This window comes from Ranitomeya imitator, chromosome 1 (assembly GCF_032444005.1).
Source record: "Ranitomeya imitator isolate aRanImi1 chromosome 1, aRanImi1.pri, whole genome shotgun sequence".
In the NCBI taxonomy this organism is placed as follows: Eukaryota; Metazoa; Chordata; class Amphibia; order Anura; family Dendrobatidae; genus Ranitomeya; species Ranitomeya imitator.
The window spans coordinates 300310288-300327367 of NC_091282.1; the positions used below are offsets into that span (position 1 = coordinate 300310288).

The window sequence follows — 17080 nt, forward strand, 5'->3', positions numbered from 1 at the left end:
GCCGGGCGGCCGGAAATGATGTCATCGCCGACCCCCGTCACATGATCGGGGGTCGGCGATGCTTGTGAATGGTAACCATAGAGGTCCTTGAGACCTCTATGGTTACTGATTGCCCGTCGCTGTGAGCGCCACCCTGTGGTCGGCGCTCACAGCACACGTGCAATTCTGCTACATAGCAGCGATCAGCAGATCGCTGCTATGTAGCAGAGCCGATCGTGCTATGCCTGCTTCTAGCCTCTCATGGAGGCTATTGAAGCATGGCAAAAGTTAAAAAAAAAAGTTTAAAAAAATGTGAAAAAAATAAAAAAAACATAAAAGTTTAAATCACCCCCCTTTCCCAATCAAAATAAATCAATAAAAAAAATATCAAATCTACGCATATTTGGTATCGCCGCGCTCAGAATCGCCCGATCTATCAATTAAAAAAAAGTATTAACCTGATCGCTAAACAGCGTAGCGGGAAAAAAATTCGAAACGCCAGAATTACGTTTTTTTGGTCGCCGCGACATTGCATTAAAATGCAATAATGGGCGATCAAAAGAACGTATCTGCACCGAAATGCTATCATTAAAAACGTCATCTCGGCACGCAAAAAATAAGCCCTCAACTGACCCCAGATGATGAAAAATGGGGACGCTACGAGTATCGGAAAATGGCGCAATTTTTTTTTTTTTTTTTTTTTAGCAAAGTTTGGAATTTTTTTTCACCACTTAGATAAAAAATAACCTAGTCATGTTTGGTGTCTATGAACTCATAATGACCTGGAGAATCATAATGGCAGGTCAGTTTTAGCACTTAGTGAACCTAGCAAAAAAGCCAAACAAAAAACCAATGTGGGATTGCACTTTTTTTGCAATTTCACCGCACTTGGAATTTTTTTCCCGTTTTCTAGTACACGACATGCTAAAACCAATGATGTCGTTTAAAAGTACAACTCGTCCCGCAAAAAATAAGCCCTCACATGGCCAAATTGACGGAAAAATAAAAAAGTTATGGCTCTGGGAAGAAGGGGAGCGAAAAACGAACATGGAAAAACGAAAAATCCCCCGGTCATGAAGGGGTTAATGTACACTCTGCACCCCATCTTGACTGAGAAAAAGCAGAAATGTAGTAATTTTTGCAACTTTATTAAAAAATAAAAACTGAAATATTATATGGTCATAAGTATTCAGACCCTTTGCTCAGTATTGAGGAGAAGCACCTTTTGAGCTAGTACAGCCATGAGTCTTCTTGGGAATGATGCAACAAGTTTTTCACACCTGGATTTGGGGATCCTCGGCCATTCTTCCTTGCAGATCCTCTCCAGTTCCGTCAGGCTGGCAGGTGAACGTTGGTGGACAGCCATTTTCGTGTCTCTCCAGAGATGATCAATTGGGTTTAGGTCAGGGCTCTGGCTGGGCCAGTCAAGAATAGTCACAGAGGTGTTCTGAAGCCACTCCTTTGTTATTTTAGCTGTGTGCTTAGGGTCATTGTCTTTTTGGAAGGTGAACCTTCTGCCATGTCTGAAGTCCAGCACTATGGAAGAAGTTTTCATACAGGATATCTCTGTACTTGACCGCATTCATGTTTCCTTCAATGACAACCAGTCGTCCTGACCCTGCAGCTGAAAAACACCCCCATGGCTTGATGCTGCCACCACCATGTTTCACTGTTGGGATTGTATTGGGCAGGTGATGAGCAGTGCCTGGTTTTCTCCACACGTACCTCTTAGAATTATCACCAAAAAGGTCTATCTTCGTCTTATCAGACTAGACAATTTTATTTCTCATAGTCTGGGAGTCCTTCATGTGTTTTTTAGCAAACTCTATGCGGGCTTTCATATGACTTTGTGGAACTTTCTCCCATCTCCCTACTGCATCTCTTGAGCTCAGCCACAGTGATCTTGGGGTTCATCTTTACCTCTCTCACCAAGGCTCTTCTCCCACGATTGCTCAGTTTGGCTGATCGACCAGGTCTAGGAAGACTTCTGGTAGTCCCAAACTTCATCCATTTAAGGATTATGTAGCCACTTTGCTCTAAGGAACCTTGAGTACTGCAGAAATTCTGTTGTAACCTTGGCCAGATCTGTGCCTTGCCACAATTCTGTCTCTGAGCTCCTTGACTAGTTCCTTTGACCTCATGATTCTCATTTGGTCTGACATGCACTGTGAGCTGTGGGGTCTTATATAGACAGACGTGTGCCTTTCCAAATCAAGTCCTATCAGTTTAATTAAACACAGCTGGACTCCAATGAAGGAGTAGAACCATCTCAAGGAGGATCACAAGGAAATGGACAGCATGTGACTTAAATATGAGTGTCTGAGCAAAGAGTATGAATACTTATGACCATGTCATATATCAGTTTCTCTTTTTATTAAATTTGCAAAAAATTCTACATTTCTGGTTTTTTTTTCCAGTCAAGATGGGGTGTAGAGTGTGAAAAATTTAGAGGGGTCTGAATACTTTCCGTACTCACTATACACCTTTCATTGTAATCCTGTCTGTGCTGATAATGAGACTGATGAAAAGTCTTTTTTTTTTTTGTTACAGGGAGTTAGTGTAGAATCAGGAGTAGTGGCCAGTGTGAAATTATTTTTAAGTTTTATGAATTTTTAAATGTAGATAGGAATATGTAATATTGACAAAAAAATCTAAAAAAAATTAAATACACGTAGCTTAAAAAATTGATTGAAACAGTAGGTTGTTTTCAATCACACTTTAGGATGGTAGGTCAGATGTTCAGATCTTTATTTTAGCTTATCCGATGATATTTTTGTGTGGTATAGGTTTACAAATTGTATATATTTTATGTTTCCTAAGGTGGATTCTGTCCCGTTTGGATGCGGCTCTTACTGTCCTGAATGCCCCTTTCCCTTTTGGCTGTTGGGGGGAGAGATGCATGCTGACGGATTGGATTGTCCTCTTGCTTGGCCCAGTAAAATTAGTACTCTGCTACAAAATATCAAATCCTAAATATTTCCAAACAATATTACCAACTGCCAATGAAAAATGTCCAAACCAGATGCTTTCATTTCCTGATCCATCATTATACACTGTGATCTGAAGGTCTCCTTTAATAATTGAATTCCAGACATACAAATCTCTCAAATATTCTTTTAATTTTAATTTCAAGCCATATGTATGGATGGATTTGTGTCCCCTGTTGCTGAACACAGCCTGCCACTGGTGGGATTTGCCAGTCGGCCAATGTAGAACATGGAAAAGCACCACCACAGTGTGAAATGTTGCTGAGCTGGACAATACAATTTTGTACGATCGAAATTGTCACCTGCAGACTTGGTCTCTGTTACCTCACTTATGCCTGAGTGTATTACTGTAGGGATGCAGAGCTGTTTCTTCACTTCCATTCTCTACCTCCCTACCTTTACTCTGCTGCTTCCAAGCTCAACCTTTTTGTTCCACGTGATCTAAGAAATATTTAATAGTGATGCCATATACTGTAGATATGCATTTCGTTAGGAATTATGTTTATGTAGCCGTTTTGTGTGTAGCATGGCCTTACATTATACATCCAGGTAGAATAGTTTTGTATTTCATAGTTGATTTACATTTGTATTTTACAGTTTATGTCTACCAATAAGCCATAATATAAATCACCATCAGCCCAATAATGTGTGCTCCTCCACCCCCTAAAAAGCTCAACCCATTGTGTCTTGTAATTTGCAAGGTAGAGCCTCCATGGATCAGAAATGCTTTTTTTAAAGCACATGCAGCAGATGATCAATTGGATTAAGATTTGGGATGTTTAGAGTCAAAGTCAACACCTTAAACTTCTTTTTTTGTTGTTTTTTAAGATAAGTGTTTCTTAAATTATTGTGATCAGTTATTCTGTTGAGAGAGGCAATTGCCTTTTGAGATTGTTTAGGTAGGTAGTATGTGTCCAAGTAACATTCGCAATGGCTAAGTCTCAAGATTTCCAACTAGAAAATGCCCAGAGCACCACATTGCCATCTCTGGCTGGCATCCTTCCAGTGCCATCTTTTTCCGAGGTAAGCAATGCATATGGTTCCAGCTGTTCACATAGTGTAAATGAAATGTGATTAATCAAACCAGCCCCCCCTTCTTCTATTACTCCATGGTCCAGTTCTGATCCTCAACTACCCATATAGGCAGTTTCTGTGATGAACAGGGGTCAGCACGGCATCCCTATACACCGCAAGCTGAAATGCACTGTATGTCCTAACCATATTCTGTCTTGACCAGCATGATTTTTTTCAGCAGTTTGACTTGGTCATTCTTCTTTGAGTCTAGACGGTTAACCATCACTCTCCGTGATCATCAACGAGTCTTGTGTGCCCATGACTCAGCTGCTTTTTATCACTGTTGTTCCTTTTATAGACCGATTTTGAAACTACAACGTCCCAGGAACACCCCAAATATTTGCCTTTTTGGAGTTTCTCTCATCCAGTCTTCTAACCTCATATTTTGTCTGTTGTCAAAGTTGCTCAGAGATGTACCCTTCTCCATCTTTTCTCATTCCAACACATCAACTTTACGAGCTGACTGTTAATTTCCTGCAAAATGCCTGTGCCATAGTCAAGAGAAATAAAATCTTCTTTGCATTATCTGGCATTGGTTCTTTTAAGTATGGCTGATCCTGTCTCAATCTGTACATCTCTGAAAGATGGATTACAGTTAAAGGGACTCGGTCAGCTGATTCATACTGGAATCGCCCCGGCTGGATGATCAGACAGCTATATTTTTCTGTGAAACTATTCCAGCACCGCCCCGGCCTGCTTCTCCTCGCTCCATGCAATTGATAGGTCTCTTCCATAACTGTGGAAAAGACAACCAAGGTCAACGCTGGACTGGTCTTATCTCATCCTATGGCCCCCAGCCCGCTTTTCTAATATTTAATGTTCTTTGAAACACTCTGGTGCATCAGACAAAATTGATATCTGGCTGTAATTATGCAGCCTGCCTCTGATTCATGCTGCCCATGACAGGCTCCCTTTAACACATAACATGTAATTGTATTTAAGCAGAATTTACACCTAATGGATACATTTTTCCACCTTAGATATGAGTCTTCTGAGGAGAGCAAGTAACAACCTCTTTGCGCATATCAACATTTTTAATTTTTAGCTTCCATCTTTACCTGGGTGAAGCCTTCTTTCTGTTACAGCTTACATTATGTACAGTCATAAGTTTTGAGACCGATGCAAATTAGATTTAGGATTTCACAAAGTTTGTTGCTTCATTATTTTTAGATCTTGTACTCAGATGTTTCTATAGTTTCTGAAGTACAATTCTAAGCATATCACAAGTTTTGACACTTGTTGACAAATACATCAGTTTAGACAAAGACTCAATATTTACAGTGTTCAAAATTATTTCTCAAGAATTCTTCAATTCAAGTAATTTACATGTTTTTTCCAGTATGATGGAGCACCATGTCACCACACAAAAGTGATTACGAAGTGGTTCAGTGACCAAAACATTGAACTTTTGGATTCATGACCTGGAAACTCCCCAGATCTCAATCACATTGGGAACCTGTGGTCAATCTTCAAAATGCGGGTGGACAAGAATACAGAAATTGTGATGAACTCCAAGCACTGATTAGATATGACTAGGCTGCCATGAGCCAGGACTTGGCCCAGAAGCTGATATCCAGCTGCCAGGGCGAATTGCAGAACTCTTGAAAAATATGGGTCATCACTGTAAATATTGAGTCTTTCCATAAACTTGATGTATTTGTCAATTAAAGTGTAACAACAAGCCTTCCGGGGGTGAGGTATCGTACAAGAGCTCCAGATGGATGACTGATCAATCCAGCTATAATACTCATCGTTCCTTCCTCAGACCAGCTGAAAACAAGAGATATCTACATAAGAAGTTCTGGTCTTCCAGCTGAATATTTCATGACCCTGGAGTCCTAGTGCATAGTTTGCACTGCACACTGCCTGCTTGGTGCTGGCAATATCGAGGCCTAGGAACACAGCAAGTCTGTCTTTCCAGAAACATCCTTGGACCTCTTGACCCACCTCAGCAGCAGCCAAGCACACCGCACATTGAGAATCACCTGCCTTCTGATTCCTTCTGACAGCTAGGACTAGGAGCGATATCAGGCTTCACAAGGGCAATCTTTCAGCTCCAAGACCCAAGCTGCTGGTCTCCTGACAGGCATTCTCTGCACCTTCTACCTGCCTCTGTGCCGGCCAGGTACCTCACACACCAGCCGTCCTCCTGCTTGCCGGACCATCTGCCTTGCTGTAATCCACAGATAGGTGATCACATCAACAACATAGATTGGCCATAAACTGGTTGCAACTCTTCTCAAAGCAGGAAACTCCCAAGTTACATAGCAACCCTGCTGTATTTGTTGTGCAGCACCATCTTGTGGTTGGTTTCTGACTCATAGCCTTGAACCTTGGATTACAGCTGATATACGACCACTGACACCTTGCCTCGCTCAACAAGTAACAGATTCTGAAAGCGCATATTATTTTTTCTCTGTGCAAGATCAGAATTTGACACCCTCGTTTGAACATTATTGTTTGTGATTTGAACAATGTTCATTTCTAGCACAAAGCTACAGCCCTATATTCGACAGGCAAGGTCATTTCCTGAACTTACATAAATCCAGTCACTTCACCTTACCGGTCAGCTCAAGAGGAATATAAATGAATAGGAGAGAGAACCTTCATTTTTTGAATTGATGCTCTTGGTGACACACCATTCTTCTGAGTTGTTAATGACACGTGTAAATTCATCTCCTATGATTCATTAATACAAGAAATTGCTCTCCTTGCATTTCATACATTCTTTTTGACGACCTCCTCACAGTCATTGAACCCTGTATATCAATAGGCATGGAAAAATACTTGTCAAAGCAACAAAATGCACCCGTTAGAAAAAATAGGGTTGGGTATTTTCCCTACATCAAATTGTTTTAAGTGTAATGACCCCAAAGCTGACCAGTACCACTGCATATGGTCTTGCTCAGAAATAGTCTTGCTCAGAAATGGTCTTTTTGGACAAAGATCCATGCGATTGTATCAAATCACCTGACCAATTCTGCTCCCTTTGGTCTTATGTGGACCATTTTCAGATATCTGGATGTTGAAACCTATCGATGCAATTGTGGTGTAAGGAAACTTTTACATATGGTAGCAACAGCAGGATTCAAAACAATTCTTCACACATGGCTTAGTCTGCAACCCCCTCTATACAAATTGATTTAGGGAAAACTTGGCTTTTAGCTGAAGATGGTCTGGGTAGAGATCTCTTCAAAAGGAACAAATAGTTCAAAATTTCTTTGACATTTGAGAGAGTTTTATAGAACTTTAACCTCACCACATTCGAAAATCCTTGCAAGATAGTCTTGGACCAACCAGATGCTTTCAACAAAGGTTCTTGATGGTAGATCCTCCAATAATCTTACCTTAATTTTCCACTACAGGTTACGTCTGCGACGTGGAGTCACAATGCCACACACCACGAGGATGAGTTCCTCTATTACTGTTTTCTCTACAGTCACTATAATTCTCCATGATGGGAAACATGGGCAGTTGTTGTGATTGATGCTCATTTAATGCCACTGTGCACAGTCATTTATATTACTTCATTGACTTATATCATCAAGGCTATATATAGAACTGTTTCTTTTTAGTCAAATCAACAATTTATTTCTCTATTTCCTTTTATGTATAGTATGTGTTTTTATATTCTGAAAATATGTGGAAAAAAAACTGTAGAAGCTCGTGACATGCTTATAATTGCTCTTCAGTAACGTTAGAAACATCTGACTACAAGGCCTAAAAACACTGAAGCGGCAAATTTCGTAAAAAAAACAAAATTTGTGTCAGTCGCAAAACTTTCAGTCACAACTGTACAACGTCATCCATATAATGTGAAAATTTGTTCTCAAATACTTCTACAGAGTGCTTGGTATTTGGCAGTGTTGTATGAGTAGGTATCCATTCTAAACTCTGCAGGAAGACCTTAGTTCTGCTATCACAGACCCCTTTTGTAGATATGTTTTTGTGAATTCAACCCTACGTCCCAAAATCTATAATGCTACCAGTGTTAAATGTATCTCCTAAAACAAACCCTTTTAGTGGAAACTACCCAGTGATTAGTTAATCATAGAATGTTAGAGCTGGAACGGACCTCCAGGGTCGTTGTGTCCACTGCAGGATTCACTAAACTATGTCAGACAGGGATCTCTCCAGCCTATGTTTGAAGACTTCCATTGAAGGAGAACTCACCACCACTCATGGCACCCTGTTCTACTCATTGATCTGTCAATAAAAAGTTGATCACCTTCAGTCCACCCCTGGCAGTCACCCAAGATATGGCCAGACAATCTGCTGCCAGCTATATATTTCCCCCACAGCAGTCTCCTAAGGGAGAATGTAGTATCACATACCGCCATTTCAATACATTTCTGGCCACACAATAATAGGACTAAGTCAGCAAGTGTGATCTTGTGATCCACTTTTGCTCAGGGTAGTAGATAAGAGATTCCTGTCCATTCTGGGACACTCATGACATGTAGAGAGTTTGTGCCATAAATGTCTGACAGATGAGGGTCCCATTGGTGAGATAGGCCTTTATCACCTGGAGAAATGAACAGACAGCCCATGCTCAGCCACCTCGCCATTGTGAGAGTGCAGAACAGGACTCCGTTCTTTAGCTAGATATGGGACCCACATCTGTCAAACATCTATGCCATACTCTGTTGCTATGCCCTAATTGTCCCAGATGGGAGAACCGATTTCCTTTTGGAAGGGCATACGTCTTCATGATACTGCCCCTTTAAGCTGGCTCTACGTATTAGACCTACTACTAAGCTAATCAATATGCGTAAAGGATGATTGTGCATGTTTGATTTTGGGGTGCAGCCCTGGCAGAGGTGTCTGTAGATGATTTTCTTACTATAAGAATACATGCTCAGCCAATAAAATGCTTTTTTAGGCATATCGCGGTTGGGGGTGGCTTTCTCGCTGTCAGCAGTTTTTTATATGCAAGCTGAGATCAGCATGATGTAGGGGCTGAGAGCCTGATTCCAGCAATGTGTCACTTATTATATTTTTTTTTCAGTAGGAGATTATCACTAGAGAACTAGGTGTCCTCCTACTCAACTCATCTGCTCTGTGTTACTCCACCCATGCAACGGATTAGCTGCTTTCTGCCACCATACAATGTACACACAAAGCTGCTAATCAGTGGTGTGGGTGGGGTTATACATTGCTCTGCGACGGAGCTCTGCTAGATCCGCAGCTCGGCACTGAGCTCTGATAGATCCGCAGCAGAGAGAACTGTGACTATCGCAACCGCTGCACCCAGTAAGCTAAGTGATAGAGCACTGGAATTGTGGTCTGTGTCCCTACCTTATGCTGTTTTTGAATTACATAGCAAAAAGCTGCTGTCAGATTTCATTTAAAGGGGCAGTTCACTTTTTCTTTATTTTAGCAAAGTTATCAGGGGCACAGTAATATGTTACAGATTCTCCTCCTTCATGAAGGGTCGCCCACTTTTAGTGCGGCCTGTTCCAAAGACTGGACAGACCTGCTGTTCCCAACTTGGTAGTTGATATAGGAGCATGTGATCCTCCTCCTCTTCCTCCCACTACCAGACGTGGCATGAGGGAAAGCTGATTTTCAATAGGAGGAGTCTGGCTGACAGATCTGGTACACGTCCCTCGCTCAGCTGCCATTCTGAGGACTGGAAGACTGCACTAATAAATGGGCGGCACTTCACAAAGTAGGGATCAGCCCCAAATCTGCAGTACTTTTCTCTTAATAATATAGCTTTGCCTTTTGTCATGGAGCACTGCACTAAATATCCTGTCCATTCATCTAACAATCTATGTCCCATGTCTATCCAGGTCTTCTAATATTGGATCTAATAGTTCTCTGTACCTAATGTAAGTGACAATGTTTATTTTTGTGCTGCTGGAGGATAACGGGTGATGTAGCTAGGATGTTTGCGGCAGTGTCCTTTCCTGTCCCTTGTCCTATGCTCTTGCTGCTTACTGTTGATGCTTGCTGGTGGAGGGGTGTCTCGGAGCTGGCCTCTTTACTGATGGCGTTTCTTCCTTCCTCTAGATCGCAGCCAGGACAGTATGGCAGTGGTCCTTTCCGACTGTAGCTCGACACAAGACACATTCCCTGAGCCAGCCAGCTCACAAGACAGCTCCAAGGGAGTTTACTTGGAAAAGAAGTCCGGTTCCTCTCACAATACGTCCCATTACAGAGAGGTCCAGCTAGCAGCAGATGACAAAGGTAATCTTGGTGATCGGGAGGCCAGAGCGAAGTGCATGGATGCGTTAGTAGCTACTTTCTCTGCCTCACACTTGGTAGACATTTTTTTTTTTTTTATTAATGGTTGTGTGATAATCCCAGATTATATTTTTTGATTGTATTATTTATTATAAATGTTGGCAAGGTATATTGGTATTATATTTCTCTTACAGGAAGGATAGAAGAACATGTGGAACAAGCAGACACCCCCAGCTCGGTGGAGCTGAAAATTTCTCCTGAAGTGCAAACTTCTCCCACCTGCACTACGCCCATACGATCATTACCACCCCTTCTGTCATCAGGAGACCCTAAAAAGAAATCCGAATCGACTGGAGACATGGCAGAGTACCCCCAGTGTCTACCCGAAGGGGCTGAAGAACAGCGCAAGGTCTTAATTCAGCAGTGCATCACTTCATTCAAGTTATGTCTCAGCCGTTTCCCCCAGCACTACAAAACCCTGTACAGGTTGGCTTTCCTGTATTCTTACAGCCTCACTCACCAGGTAAGATGTGTGGATCATGGATATTGGTTATGCAGGAGCTCAGTATTTCTGCCTGCTGGGTGTAAAGTGCGAGATCGAAGGGAGCCGTCTCCTGATCCAAACCCCAGCCAATTTTTAGTACATGTAATGAATGGTAAAGATTAAAAAAATAGATTGGTAGTCCTTACGGGAAGTTTAAGAGAAGCATGATGTAGAGGCAGAGACTCTCATTCCAGTAATTTATCACTTACTGGGCTGCTTGCTGTACTTTTTATAAAATCTCCTCCCACACCATTGATTGACAGGTTTCTGTCCATGCAATTAGAGCTCACATGGAGGACTATTTTGCAGCAGCTTTACCAGTCCTCTCAGGGATGATCTGCTGATCAAATAGTGATTTTTTTCCAGAACGTCAGTAAGCAGCCCCTTAAGTGACACATCTCTGGAATCCATGTCTTTGCTCCTGCATTATTCTGCTCTCAAATGAGGTAGCAATAACCTAGTGATATTCTTTTTAATGAGGTTCTCTGAGAAGTTATCCAAAATGGCCAACGTTACATATTTCAGGCTGCAATGTATGGGAACATTCCTCTCAAGCTAGGGAGCAGCATCACGAATGAGCCTAATTTATTTGCCCACTCAACTGGACAGGTTTATACCTGGACACAGAGAAAGGTTGAGACAGCAGAAAAAAACTCTCCTCAGCCGACTAAGCAGAATAGTTCTTTTTTTTTTCTCATGTCTCAGGCCAGCTTTAGGAAGGGTTGCAGTTTGAAGTATGTGATAACTGAAAGTTTGGACACCTGCTCATAAAACGCTTTTAAACTTTGTCGCAGGGATAAGACAAGCTTTATTTGTGCCGATGGTGGTGATTTCAGAATGAAAATGGACATTATTATTTTTAATTATTCCTATCGTACCTTATCCTAGCAGCTCCAAGTATTCTTATTTATACAGGAGAATACTGAACGGACAGAATACTTTTTTGCTCATAAATTGTATCCCCGCATTGGCACCCTAGCCTGCAGTCTATGTTTTGTTCCACCCATTTAAAATAAGGAAATAAAAGAGTAAAGTCTACTTCTAGTCAAAAATGATGGTGCTCTGTGCTGTAAGTTCACCTGCTCTGTTTGTCTGCTGCTTTTATTTTATGATTTAGCATTAAACGACTTCCTATATAAAGTTAAAGGACAGCAAGTAAAGAAGAAAGTAGTTTAATACTGTATCATATTTTACGAGGGTTGTCCTGATTTGAGAGCAAAGTCGTGACCACAGACTTCTGAATCATGACAGTGTGCAGTTCCCGTTCAGTGACGATTCCCCGGTATTGCCAGTGTGAGCATACTTGCATATATGCGGCCATGTGCTGCCTATTCTCATCCATCTTCTTTCAATAGAAGTGAATAGAAAGCACCAGTTGGCACATGATCGCATGTGTGCAATAATCATGTGTCCACTCCCTCACACCCGCAGTACCAGGGAATCATGTCACAGGATCACATAATGACTGCACATTTTGCTCTCAAATCAGAACAACCCTTGTAAAATATGATACAGTATTAAACTGCTTGCTTCCTTCCTTGCTGTCCTATATACACACATACATTCATACATATACACATAATATGCTCCTACCTATGTAAGCTCCCACTGGCCAACCATTCATTGTGAGGCAAACTTTTTTTTATTCTCAATACTTGCTTTCAATAATAGGACTTCTATAATCACTGTGCACATATATAGTCCCAGTTTGCTAGGAACGTTTTGAATTGTCATGGCATAAACATAACAGCTGAGCAGCCATATATAATTACTAAAACGGGTTTTCCCACAAAGTACATTTTAATTAATAGATAATGGAATAAAAATTTAGTTCCACAATTGGATGTGCTAAAATAAAAATGTCCCTGGGCTGAGATAATCTTATACATGTGCCCCTGCTGTGTACTGTGTAATGTCTGTGTCTGACCGTGCAGGAACATGATCTGATCATACCACAGCTCCTGGGCAGGGGAGGAAGGAAAAGAGAGAATATTCCTTGTGAGATTATGTTTTACCTGGAAAAAAGAATCATTTGTGATCCCATCCTGTAATGTTTTATACTTTCTTTTGCTGATTCCCCCTGCCCAGGAGCTGTGCTATGATCAGACCATGTCCCTGTACGGTCAGACACGGCCATTACACAGTACACAGCAGGGGCACATGTATAAGATTATATCAGCACAGGGACATTGTATTTTAAACACATCCAATTATTGCGATTCAAACATTTATTGATCCTTTTGTTCTTTAAGAGAAAAGTTGTCATCAGAGATATCTGGCAGTGGCTCTTACTTAGGGTACCGTCACACTAAGCGACGCTGCAGCGATACCGACAACGATGTCGATCGCTGCAGCGTCGCTGTTTGGTCGCTGGAGAGCTGTCACACAGACCGCTCTCCAGCGACCAACGATCCTGAGGTCCCCGGTAACCAGGGTAAACATCAGGTTACTAAGCGCAGGGCCGCGCTTAGTAACCCGATGTTTACCCTGGTTACCAGCGTAAACGTTAAAAAAACAAACACTACATACATTCCGTGTCTGTCCTCCGGCGCTGTGCTTCTCTGCTCTGTCAGCGCCGGTCAGCCGGAAAGCAGAGCGGTGACGTCACCGCTGTGCTTTCCGGCTGGCTGGCGCTGACACAGGATGCAGGAGGAGTGCAGAGAAGCACAGCGCCGGGGACAGACAGCTGAAGGTAAGTATGTAGTGTTTGTTTTTTTAACGTTTACGCTGGTAACCAGGGTAAACATCGGGTTACTAAGCGCGGCCCTTCGCTTAGTAACCCGATGTTTACCCTGGTTACCAGTGAAGACATCGCTGGATCGGTGTCACACACGCCGATCCAGCGATGTCAGCGGGAAGTCCAGCGACGAAATAAAGTTCTGGACTTTCCTCAGCGACCAACGACATCACAGCAGGGGCCTGATCGTTGGTCGCTGTCACACATAACGATTTCCTTAACGATATCGTTGCTACGTCACAAAAAGCAAAGATATCGTTAACGATATCGTTATGTGTGACGGTACCTTTAGAGTGCATGGGAGAAGTGTAAGCGCAGGTACCGTCACACTTTTAAGCGACGCTGCAGCGATACCACAACAATGTCGATCGCTGCAGCGTCGCTGTTTGGTCGCTGGAGAGCTGTCACACAGACAGCTCTCCAGCGACCAACGATCCCGAGGTCCCCGGTAACCAGGGTAAACATCGGGTTACTAAGCGCAGGGCCGCGCTTAGTAACCCGATGTTTACCCTGGTTACCAGCGTAAACGTTAAAAAAACAAACACTACATATTTACCTTCGTTATGTGTGACGGTACCTTAAGCGCAACATGTATGAGAGCATCAGGCAAGATAGCTTTTTGCCAAACCATTGTTCAACTGACGGCCATCTCAGGTGTATTTTGGGCTTTCCAAAGTAAACCTGTCTCCAGCTTTTGGCAGGGACCATCATTCTAGTGATGTATACAATATAAAGATCATTATAAAAGTCATATCAACAGCAAAATTACGCCAATAAAAACTACAGGTTGCGCCGCAAAATACTCATTTTTTTGCAAAACAAAACCCAAAGAACAATAGCAGAGTTTGTGTTTATTTTTGTTTGTTTGTTTTTTAATTTCACCCCACTTGGAATTGTTTTCAGGTTTTCCGTACATTTATATGGTAAAATGTATTGTGTCATTCAAAACTACTCCTCTTTAAAAAAAAAAAAAAAAGCAAACCAGCTCTAATATGGCTACGGTATACAGTACACACCAAAAGTTTGAACACACCTTCTCATTTAAAGATTTTTCTGTATTTTCATGACTATGAAGCTCATCAAGAGAATGCCAAGAGTGTGCAAAGCAGTCATCAAAGCAAAATGTGGCTACTTTGAAGAGCCTAGAATATAAGACATATTTTCAGTTGTTTCACACTTTTTTGTTAAGTATATAATTCCACATGTGTTAATTCATAGTTTTGATGCCTTCAGTGTGAATGTACAATTTTCATAGTCATGAAAATACAGAAAAATCTTTAAATGAGAAGGTGTGTCCAAACTTTTGGTCTGTACTTTATTCTTTGAAAAAATTGTAATTGCTCTTTGAATGCAAGGGGGATGAAGTAAAAGCTGAAAAATGAAAACTGTCTGTGATTCCAATGCGGTTAATGCGTCATGCAGTACAGAAAGTTAGGGTATGTTTCCACGTTCCGGATTACATCAGGATTTGCATATACGCTTACAACCGCAGCGTCCAATCTGCAGCGCCCAGATGTTACAGCATAGTGGAGGGGATTTTATGAAATCCCGTCTCCACTATTTGTGCACTATTTGTGTCTAGACCGCAGCATGTCTATCTTGCGGAGACGCTCCATCTCCGCAAGATAAATACCACAGTCTATGTATAGGATGCGGTGATTCCGCCCATCCAAAATCACCGCGCGTATAAAAGGGGGCAGGGCTTTGGGCAGAGCGGGGTATCCACTGCGTCCAAAGCACAGCCATTCCGGCAGGTGGAAGCATAAGCTTAGAGTAATTTTGTCGGGTATGACGTACAGTAGTATCTGTCTAGTGCTGGCAGGTCTGATACACAGCTGGGTCGCCTGACCATCAGTTTAAACTCGATGAAATGTGAAAGTGAATATGAAGAAGTAGACATGTGCACAGCCGTAAAGAGGTGCCAGAGTAGGTTCCCACACCGTAGTATATAGCAAAAACTCGGCACTCAACTTAACGTTTGACAGGTGATTTAATGGTGTCCACAAAATAACAGAAACGATTCGGTCCTACATCCGGACCTTCATCAGTCACAGTTGATAAATGTGAGGGAGCGAGTGGACCCACAGAATTGCTGATTGTGGAATGAAATCACACTTGTGTGTGAGCGCTGCCTGTATGTGGGCCGTATAGCCCCAAATACCTTAAAATATCAGGACATAAGTGCTGTGCCTGTGTGGGACGCGGAATCCACCGCTAGTCCATGCGGATTCGCAGGTCCAGGTCCGGCGCCGCGCCTCCCATCTTCATGCGATGTCGTCATTCTCCTTGCTTCGTGTCGCGGCTCCTGCGCAGGCGTACTGATTTGCCCTGTTGAGGGCAGAGCAAAGTACTGCAGTGCGCAGGTGCCAGGAAAGGTCAGAGAGGCCCGGCGCCTGCGCACTGCAGTACTTTACTCTGCCCTCAACAGGGCAAATCAGTACGCCTGCGCAGGAGCCGCGACAGAAGCAAGGAAGACTACGACATCGTATGAAGATGGGAGGTGCCGGACCCGCGACGCCCATCGTACCCGGACCACCCCTGGGTGAGTATAATCTAACTTGTTTTTCTTATCTTTCAGGTTACATCGGGGGCTTATCTACAGCATTACAGAATTCTGTAGATAAGCCCCTAATGGCAGTGGCTGCAGCTTATATCCGAAAAATTAGATGACCTATTCCCTTTAATACTTTAATTAAAAAAAACAACTATTTTTATTGGTATAAAATATGAAAAATAATTTTTTAAGTTTTGCAATTTTCCTCTTTTCAACACTATAGGGGGATTAGATGCTGAAATTTGCCATGAAAACCTAATTAGTGCAGTGCTAGCTCGTTATGACTGCTGTAAAAGTGGGTGGGATCTGCTCACATGCCCTCGACTTCTGGTTGTTTGCAAAGAATAAGGGAGGATGAAGTTTAGGATTACAGTGCAAAGACATTTTATGTCAAACTTTTCCCAAACTTTATCCCAAACTTTTGCATCAGCCCAATTTCCTTTTTGTAATTTTTAAAATGTAAAAAATGACACTAGATAGAAAGAAAAAGAGGACCACCACCAGAAAAAATACCTCAAAGCATGCACGTTTCCCTGACCAGCATTCCAATGGCCTTTCAAACGGTGAACAAAGAGGGAAACAGCACAAGAAAATATAAAAAATGAGGACTTTAATGCCCCGTGAAGTTGCCTCGCCACAGGGCATAAAAGTCCTCTTTTTTTATATATTCTTGTGCTGTTTCCCCTTTTGTTCACTATATATATATATATACATATACATATACATATATACATATACATATATATATATATATATATATATATATATATATATAAAATTCCCAAATACAAAGTAAATGTGTCAACTTTTAGGCCTTTTAGAGATTATTTCATCTTAATCTTGTACGATAACATTTTACATGCCACTGTATTTGTGTACATATGTAAATGATATGCCGTATATAATTATATAGATACAGTTGTGCTTAAAAATTTACATACCCTGCAGAATTTTTGCTTTCTTGGCCTTTTTTAAGAAAATGTAAATGATAACACCAAAACTTTTTCTCCGCTCAT

The 17080-nt window shown here is 41.8% G+C and overlaps 1 protein-coding gene across 6 annotated transcripts in view; it reads left to right on the top strand.

Moving 5' to 3' along the window:
• The window catches only part of CABIN1 (calcineurin binding protein 1), a 310182-nt gene that overhangs the window by 212598 nt on the left and 80504 nt on the right, over positions 1–17080 (top strand). For all 6 annotated transcript variants that reach the window (XM_069757196.1, XM_069757237.1, XM_069757215.1 and 3 more), the window contains 2 exons: positions 10056–10232; positions 10424–10752. In XM_069757196.1, coding sequence (XP_069613297.1) covers positions 10056–10232; positions 10424–10752 — 506 coding nt within the window. The remainder of the gene's footprint in view (positions 1–10055; positions 10233–10423; positions 10753–17080) is intronic.